At 60.0% G+C, this 9,623-nt stretch overlaps 1 protein-coding gene across 1 annotated transcript; it reads right to left on the reverse strand.

Annotated features, from left to right (window-relative positions):
• Positions 1-879: 879 nt before the first annotated feature.
• LOC116944490 (uncharacterized) lies at positions 880-8,896 on the reverse strand. Its single transcript, XM_032958146.2, has 3 exons — positions 8,098-8,896; positions 4,011-4,120; positions 880-3,299 (listed from the first exon to the last, which is right to left on the reverse strand). The coding sequence occupies exons 1-3, from the start codon at positions 8,756-8,758 to the stop codon at positions 1,815-1,817; spliced, it is 2,256 nt and encodes a 751-aa protein (XP_032814037.2). The 5' UTR covers positions 8,759-8,896; the 3' UTR covers positions 880-1,814.
• Between the last annotated feature and the right edge of the window lie 727 nt (positions 8,897-9,623).

Consider the following 9,623-nt stretch of genomic DNA (forward strand, 5'->3'; position numbering starts at 1 on the left):
GCCCAGCGCACGAACCGCTCCACCGCCACTCCCCACCGAGAGCCACACACAGCCCCAGCTGCTGCTGCTGCTGCTATACACACAGACACGAAGACCTCCCCGTGTACACAACGCCACCAGGGAGACAAAGGCGGCCGGGCGTGGTGCTGACCCCCCCCCCGCCCCCGCCCCTCTCGTGTGCCGTGCCGGCCTCCATTCGGTGCTGCTCGCCAGCAGCACTTGACCCGACAGTCTGCCAAGGCTACACGGGTGACCTTTGTGTGTGTGTGCTCGTACCTTTAGCGAGCTCCGATTAATATGGGGGCGCCACGGTGGCTAGGAGATGTTAACTACCTCGCCTGGTACACAGGAGGTCGTGGGTTCGTTCCCCACCCCCGACGCCTGCTGCTGCTGCTGTATATTTGGAGTTTGAGGCTCTCTCTCTCTCTCATCATCACCATGGTGGCTATGAGATGTTAACTACGTCGCCAGGTATACAGGAGGTCGTGGGCTCGATCCCCTCCCTGACACCTGCTGCTGTATATTTGGAGTTTGCGGTATCTCTCTCCGCCGTGGTGGGTTTTTCTCCGGGTCCTCCGGTTTGTCCCCCCTCCACATTTCTGATCGCACTCCGCGCGGTTTCAGCGTTTGTCTGCTGTGCTATGGATGTCCACGCGACAATGACGATGATGATTATGATCACCCACTCCGTTGAGCTATCACGCAAAGGCCAGGGTCGCTTCTGAAAACACAAAGAGCCAAATAGCTCAGGTGGGGGGGGTGGGGGGGTGGGGCCTTACCTGGTAAAATAAATAACAACGAAATTGATGGATAGTTTTAACATCGCCAGCACCAGCGCCCGCCCCAGTCCCGCGTCAATGACAACGCCGGACACGCGCGTTCTGAATAAATACGTTGTCGACGTTTTATTTCAGTGCGTAGATTTGGGGAGGGGGGAGTTTGGGGAGTAATTACACTGGAAGGGTTGCCCAACCGCACACAATCGACCAATTTAGTTGATAAATTAACACCGACGTCTTGGACTCGCGGATACGACGTGAAAGTATTCGCGGATATGAGTCCCGCCACCCCCCCCCACCTCACCCCCACCGCCGCGGTGACTCAAACCCGCCCGTCGCATTCACATCAATTGTTTGTCTTTCTGTCATTTCGCCGTGTCTGCAGTTCACTCGCCGACTCCTCCACACGGGGGTGGACCCCCCCAAGGTGATGGTGCGAGTCCGCGCGGTCAGTCGTAGCGAAGTCGGTGATGGCGCGAGTCCTCGTGGTCAGTCGTGGCGAAGATGGTGATCGTGCGAGTCCGCGTGGTCAGTCGTGGCGAACTCGGTGATGGCGTGAGTCCGCGTGGTCAGTCGTGGCGAAGACGGCGATGGGAGAGAGCGTTCGGGAGAGCGAGGGAGCACGTGCAAAGTGTGTCAGGCGATGGGACGCCAGGATCCAGGAAGATTCCACAGCTTTTACAGGTTTCATAGGTTCAACAGGTTTACCATTCTTTCACGTTTCCCATATTTCCCGCATTTTTTTCAGATTTCCCAGGCTTCCCGGGCTTCCCATATTTCCCAGGAATTCCGTATACATACATTCTTCAGGTTTCCCCAAGGTTTCGCCAGATTTCCCAAAGGTTTCCCACGACAGCGACCACACAACAGAGACGGTGGGTGATTGCTGGGGGTGTGTGTGTGTGGGAGGGCACAGGTAGCACACACCCATCGCCCCCATCACCCCATCGGCACGCTGTCCCCATCACCACCGTCACCTTCACCACGTGCCCGACCACCCCCCTCCCCCCCGCTACCCCCACCGCGCCGCCCCCATCACCGGCACGTGCATCCGAGCGCGGCCATGCCGTCGTACAGCTTGTACGCGATGCCGCCGCCAGGCTCGAGCACGAGGACGCTGACGGCGCCGTAGTGCGAGGGCACGCAGGAGGCCTTGCCCGCGCCCAGCCCCGGCCGGGCCTCCTCCACGATGGTGCACACGACGGCGTGGTTGGGCGCCCCCAGGGCGTGCAGGAGGCCTCGGGGGCACTCGCCGCGGCAGGCGCCCGCCTCGTAGCGGTGCGGCGCGATGATCCACCGGTCCCAGCCCAGGTCGCCGAAGCTCACCGACAGATTGTGCAGGCGGCAGCCGCGGCGGTAGGCGCCCGAGTAGCCCCGTGCCGACAGCCACTGCTGCCGCTGCTGCTGCTGCCGGGGTGACGATGCCAGGGAGGAGGTGGAGGAGGAGGAGGACGAGGAGGTGGAGGACGAGGTGGAGGAAGTTTGACGCCGATCCGGGGTCTCGTGCGGATCGACCCCCTCGGGCAGCAGCGAGCGCGCCACCCTGCGCCTCGCCCTCGTGCCCTCGGCCACGGGGGCGCCCAGCGACGTCCCGGAGGGGCACGGGGCCCACCACCAGAGGCCCTCGCCGCACCTCCAGGGCCCGCTTCTGGAGCTCAGCTTCGATGCGCTGGCGGTGGCAATGTCCGCCATCGTCGCGATCTTCCTCCTCCTCCTCTTCTTCTTCTCCTCCTCATTAAACATCGTCTTCAGCTTCTTCTGCTTCTTCCACCACAGGGCGTCGAAGCTTTGCCCAACCCGGCTCCCCGCGAGACGCCAGGCGGGGTGGGGGTGGTGGTGGTGGTGGTGGTCCCCTTCCAGGGACCCCGGGACATCCCCGAGGAACCACGGCGAGGAGACCTCCAACTCCTCAGACTTTTCCTCTCCTGCCAGAGGCCCCGCCGCCGCCGCCACCGCCGCCACCGCCGCCGCCACCGCCCCCAGGAGGTCGTTCGAGTAGAGGAGGAGGAACGGCGGCACGGCAGCACGACGAGGGACGGACGTGCAGCTCCAGGCCACGCGAAGCGCCGGCAGCGGGGAGGAGGAGGAGGAGGAGGAGGAGGTGGTGGTGGGAGACGAAGATCCAGGGTGGTTCAAGAGGCGCGACACGGGCCCCGTGACGTCCACCTCGAACCACTCGCCCAGCGACACCCTCGGGGCAGCCTCCGGCCCGGGGTCCGAGACGAGGTCCCCGCTGGAGACCGGAGTGGGCTCGGCGCCGAGTTTCGCTGGGACACGTGGGTTGGATGGTTTGGAGTCCGGAGTTGGATGTGCGGTGAGGTTCTGTGTACCGTCTGGGTTCGAGTCCGGGTGAGGTTTGGGCGCTGGTTGAGGGTTCCGGCTGGGGCCTGCGCTCGGCCTTGACGTCGTCTCTCGGTTTGGGTTGAAGTCCCGGTCCGGGTCGGGGTCTCCGCTGGCCTCTGGGTCTCCCGCGGGCTCCGAAGCTCCGTGGTTCGCTCCGACGTCATCCCTCGGCAGCATCTGGAAGCACGGGAGGGCGAACCGTCAGCGGTGCTCCAAGTGGGCCCGTCTCGTCAGTGGCCCGGTTCACCTCCACCAATCACCGCTGGTAAACGGTCACCGGTTAACACGTGGGGGTATCACGTGGCGTCACATGGTGACGTGTTAGCTATGGGGTAACGTGTTAGCTATGGGGTAACGTGTTAGCTACGGGGTAACGTGTAGTGCAACGTGGTGACACGTGGGGTATCACGTGGCGTCACATGGTGACGTGTTAGCTATGGGGTAACGAGTTAGCTACGGGGTAACGTGTTAGCTACGGGGTAACGTGTAGTGCAACGTGGTGACACGTGGGGTATCACGTGGCGTCACATGGTGACGTGTTACGTGTAGTGCAACGTGGTGACACGTGGGGTATCACGTGGCGTCACATGGTGACGTGTTACGTGTAGTGCAACGCGGTGACACGTGGGGTAACACGTGGGGTAACACGTGTGGAGTGAAGCAGGCGTTACACGCATGAGGGTTACGTGCCAACATGGGGGTGAAACGCACGTTAGTGTGGGAGGTGACGTGGTAAGGAATGTGGGGGTAACACGTCTGGTAGTGGGTGGCGAGTACATGGGGGGTGGGGGTAACACGTGTGGTGGGTGGGGGTGGTAACACGTGTAGTGTGGGGGGGGTCACGTGGTAACGGTGGGGGTGGGGAGGTCACGTGGTAACGGCGCTTACCCGCAGGGAGCACGCGGAGCGGCCGTGGGCGTCCCCAGGGTAGACGAGGGCAGCGCGCAGCAGCAGCTCCCCACGCGGCACCGCGCTCAGGTCAAAGGTCACCACCTCGGCTACGCACCCGGGTCAAAGGGTCAACAGGTCAAGGGGTCAATATGGCAACGGGTCAAGGGGTGGAACTATCGCACAGTCCAGTGACGATGTTAACACTTCGCACAGAGTGCTCATTTGAGGCTGGCTTGACCTAGGGGATGCCCCAGTCCGGTTCAGATTATCGTTACTGGTGTTGGCCATGAGGCGGAGTCGAACTCGGGTCCCTGGGTTCAGAGTCCAGCGTGATAACAGCTTCACTACCACTCACAAACGCAACGTCAACATCAACCGCCATTCGCCACTAAGTGGCGCTGACGTCACCACGACGCTTGTGCCAGGCCATGTGCACCTTGAGGCCACGTGAAGTGTCGAACGCCCACTGGCAGGAGGTCACTGGGCAGACCCAGGTGCCACGGGTCGACTGACTGAGATGACTGGCTGATGCACCACCTGTGCCGCCTACTGTGCCAACCTGCTGTGCTTTAGCCACCCGGCGCTCCGCTCGTTGTTGTGAGCGTCGCTCCTCCGCCCTCCGTTGTTGTTGGAGGGCGACTGCCTCCAACTGCCCAGTAGCGTCCTTCACGAGCCTCCTCCACAGAGGCCGATCTTGACACCGCTGGTACCAGTCATTGACAAGTCCACTCAGCTCCACATCCTCATGTACCACATCACTCCATCTCTTCTCTAGCCCGTGCCGCACCCATTTAGCACCCTCGATCCGGCTGAACAAAAACTGTTTGGGCATGTGGTGATTGGGCATGCGGGCTACATGGCCCAGCCAACGCAACCTTGCTTGCCGGAGGTGCTCACCGATGGGACTTTGTCCAGACCTTTCGAGGATTTGTGAGCTCCTCACACAACCCAGCCTGGTTAAACCCAGGATTGATCGTAGGCAGGCTAGCCTAAATGTTTCTAACCGGCGGAGATGTTCCATTAGAGGGGTCCACGTTTCGCAAGCGTAGAGAAGGAAGGGAATGACTGTGGCCGAGAAGACCCGAAGCTTCGTGCGGAGCGACAGACCAGGTAGCTTCCATACAGCAGCGTTACGCAACCGATGATAATATAATGCCGTTCCACTGATTCGCAGCGAGACCTCTGCTGTTCAACCGGAGCCGGTCATGAGCACACTGGCCAGGTATGGGAAACTCTCCACTCTCTCCACAACTGCCCCATCACCGATTGGGAGTTGTGGGGGTGCAGTGTCCGATGGTACAAAACACCCAGGCAGGTGCTTAGTTTTGGTGGGGCTGATGGTAAGGTTTCACCTCTTAGTGGCACACTCCAGTTACAGCAGCAGCGTCTCCAACGCCTCCTCTGAGTGAGCCGCAATTACCAAATTATCGGCATACATAACGTGGTTGAGCAATAGGGAGGCATCCCTTGACCGCACCCGGGAATTGATCAGCCTCCCATTTTATCTGTACCACTACGTGGTCAAAATATGTTAAATAATGTTGGAGCCAGAGGACATCCCTGTCGCACCCCAAAATGAACAGGGAATGGCTCCGACTCCCGGCCACGTAGTTTTACCCGGGCCTGCTCACCATCATGAAGGTCCTTAATGAGCGTGAGCAGAGGGTCAGGGACTCCGAAAGCACGAAGAACAAACACCCTCACCCACCCAAACCCACGCGCCCTCATCCAACTCAGACACTCGCACTCTTACACCCCCACACACATCCTTACAACCTCACCCATTCTCACCCTTACACCCACTCACACCCTTATCTCTCACCCACCCAACCAATCTATCTCTCACCCACCCACCCACCCAATCTATCTCTCTCACCCACCCACCCAATCTATCTCTCTCTCACCCACCCACCCAATCTATCTCTCTCTCACCCACCCACCCAATCTATCTCTCTCTCACCCACCCACCCAATCTATCTCTCACCCACCCACCCACCCAATCTATCTCTCTCACCCACCCACCCACCCAATCTATCTCTCTCTCACCCACCCACCCAATCTATCTCTCTCTCACCCACCCACCCAATCTATCTCTCACCCACCCACCCACCCAATCTATCTCTCTCTCACCCACCCACCCAATCTATCTCTCACTCACCCACCCACCCACCCACCTACCCAATCTATCTTTCACTCACCCACCCACCCAATCTATCTCTCACTCACTCACCCACCCACCCAATCTATCTCTCATTCACTCACCCACCCACCCAATCTATCTCTCATTCACTCACCCACCCACCCAATCTATCTCTCACTCACTCACCCACCCACCCACCAAATCTATCTCTCACTCACCCACCCACCCAATCTATCTCTCACTCACTCACCCACCCACCCACCAAATCTATCTCTCACTCACTCACCCACCCAATCTATCTCTCACTCACTCACCCACCCACCCAATCTATCTATCTCTCACCCACCCACCCACCCAATCTATCTCTCACTCACTCACTCACCCACCCACCCAATCTATCTCTCACTCACCCACCCACCCAATCTATCTCTCACTCACCCACTCAATCTATCTCTCACTCACTCACTCACCCACCCAATCTATCTCTCACTCACTCACTCACCCACCCAATCTATCTCTCACTCACTCACTCACCCACCCAATCTATCTCTCACTCACTCACCCACCCACCCACTATCTCTCACTCACCCACCCACCCACCCAATCTATCTCTCACTCACCCACCCACCCAATCTATCTCTCACTCACCCACCCACCCAATCTATCTCTCACTCACTCACTCACCCACCCACCCAATCTATCTCTCACTCACCCACCCACCCACCCAATCTATCTCTCACTCACTCACTCACCCACCCACCCAATCTATCTCTCACTCACCCACCCACCCACCCAATCTATCTCTCACTCACTCACCCACCCAATCTATCTCTCACTCACTCACTCACCCACCCACCCAATCTATCTCTCACTCACTCACTCACCCACCCAATCTATCTCTCACTCACCCACCCACCCAATCTATCTCTCACTCACCCACCCACCCACCCAATCTATCTCTCACTCACCCACCCACCCAATCTATCTCTCTCTCACCCACCCACCCAATCTATCTCTCTCTCACCCACCCACCCAATCTATCTCTCTCTCACCCACCCAATCTATCTCTCACCCACCCACCCAATCTATCTCTCACCCACCCACCCACCCAATCTATCACTCACACACCCACCCACCCAATCTATCACTCACCCACCCACCCACCCAATCTCTCTCTCACCCACCCACCCAATCTCTCTCTCACCCACCCACCCAATCTCTCTCTCACCCACCCACCCAATCTCTCTCTCACCCACCCACCCAATCTCTCTCTCACCCACCCACCCAATCTATCTCTCTCTCACCCACCCACTCTCTCTCTCCCACCCATCCACCCAATCTCTCTCTCACACACCCATCCACCCAATCTCACTCTCACACACCCATCCACCCAAACTCTCTCTCACACACCCATCCACCCAATCTCTCTCTCACACACCCATCCACCCAATCTCTCTCTCACACACCCATCCACCCAATCTCTCTCTCACACACCCATCCACCCAATCTCTCTCTCACACACCCACCCACCCAATCTCTCTCTCACACACCCATCCACCCAATCTCTCTCTCACACACACACACCCACCCACCCAATCTCTCTCTCACACACCCACCCAATCTCTCTCTCACACACCCACCCACCCAATCTCTCTCTCACACACCCATCCACCCAATCTCTCTCTCACACAACCACCCAGGCCTCCCCATCTCTCACTCACCCACCCAATCTATCTCTCACCCACCCACGCCTCCTCATCTCTCACCCACCCACGCCTCCTCATCTCTCACCCACCCACGCCTCCTCATCTCTCACCCACCCACGCCTCCTCATCTCTCACCCACCCACCCACCTTCCTCATCTCTCACCCACCCACGCCTCCTCATCTCTCACCCACCCACGCCTCCTCATCTCTCACCCACCCACGCCTCCTCATCTCTGACCTGTGGCCGCGGGGTCCCGCTGGGCTCGGCTGAGCCCGGCGGGCGGGATGAGTCTCGCGGTGTTGCTGGGGATGGCGCTGGGACCGCCCCGCGGCCGCCCGTTCTCGTCCGCCTCCCGCCGGTACAGCGCCCGCATGTAACGCACGTGGTGGCGGTGGTGGTGGTGGTTGTTGTTGTTGTGGTGGCCGTGGTGGTGGTGAGAGTCCTCAGGGCCTCGCGACCCACGCGTTGCGGTGGAAACTCCACCACCAACTCCACCACCAACTCCACCACCAACTCCACCACCAACTCCACCACCAACTCCACCACCAACTCCACCACCAACTCCACCACCAACTCCACCACCAACTCCACCACCAACTCCACCACCAACTCCACCACCAACTCCGCCGGCAACGTCGCTGTGGTTCAAAATGTGGCGGAGAAACGGCGACGGAAATCGGTGTAGAGAGACAAAGGCGGCTGCGGCGGTGGCTGGAACACTCTCAGCATCTGCTGCTCCTCCTGTTCCTCCTGCTCCCGATGCGCCGTTCTCTCCACCGGCGGATTCGCGAGGCTCCTCGCAGGCGACGAGACCGAGAGAGCACGCGACACAGAGGCCGACTGGGAATAACAATCCCCGACACACCACCATCATCATCATCATCACCACCATCTTCATCTTCGTCGAATTCTTCTTCTTCTTCTCCTCCTTCTTCTTCTTCCCGCTGTGCGCCCTCTCGCCTCCTGAACGAGACCCGCCAGGGCTGGGGCGGACCCGGGCGTAGCTATTTAAACCTCATCACGTGGATCGCTAATTGGCTTGGGGGGTGGGGGCTGGGGATGAGGTGTTGGTGGGGGTGACGGGGCGTGGCTAACAGGTGTAGGGGGGTGGGAGTGATCAGGGGGGCGTGGCTAACAGGTGTAGGGGGGTGGGAGTGATGAGGTGGGGATGGAGGGGGGGCGTGGCTAACAGGTGTAGGGGGGTGGGAGTGATGAGAGGGGGCGTGGCTAACAGGTGTAGGGGGTGGGAGTGATGAGGGGGGCGTGGCTAACAGGTGTAGGGGGGTGGGAGTGATGAGGTGGGGATGGAGGGGGGGCGTGGCTAACAGGTGTAGGGGGGTGGGAGTGATGAGGGGGGCGTGGCTAACAGGTGTAGGGGGGTGGGAGTGATGAGGGGGGCCTGGCTAACAGGTGTAGGGGGGTGGGAGCGATGAGGTGGGGATGGAGGGGTGCGTGGCTAACAGGTGTAGGGGGGTGGGAGTGATGAGGGGGGCGTGGCTAACAGGTGTATGGGGGGTGGGAGTGATGAGGTGAGGGGTGGTGAGGGTGGGGGGTGGTGAGGGGGGGTGGCCTGGCTAACAGGTGTAGGGGGGGTGGGAGTGATGAGGTGGGGGGTGGTGAGGGGGGTGGAGGGGGGCGTGGCTAACAGGTGTAGAGGGGGTGGGAGTGATGAAGGGGGCGTGGCTAACAGGTGTAGGGGGGTGGGAGTGATGAGGGGGGGGCGTGGCTAACAGGTGTAAGGGGGGTGGGAGCGATGAGGTGGG

This window comes from Petromyzon marinus, chromosome 21 (genome assembly GCF_048934315.1).
Source record: "Petromyzon marinus isolate PM22_M1 ecotype Great Lakes invasive population chromosome 21, UKy_Petmar_22M1.pri1.0, whole genome shotgun sequence".
Classification (NCBI taxonomy): domain Eukaryota; kingdom Metazoa; phylum Chordata; class Hyperoartia; order Petromyzontiformes; family Petromyzontidae; genus Petromyzon; species Petromyzon marinus.

Excerpts from the sequence above, each read along its gene's own strand:
- LOC116944490 (XM_032958146.2), bottom strand. The coding sequence starts at position 8,758 with ATGAAGATGGTGGTGATGATGATGATGATGGTGGTGTGTCGGGGATTG. Across the intron at positions 4,121-8,097 it reads GCGGGACCCCGCGGCCACAG|CCGAGGTGGTGACCTTTGAC; the intron begins GTCAGAGATGAG and ends CCGGGTGCGTAG. Across the intron at positions 3,300-4,010 it reads GCTCCGCGTGCTCCCTGCGG|ATGCTGCCGAGGGATGACGT; the intron begins GTAAGCGCCGTT and ends CCGTGCTTCCAG.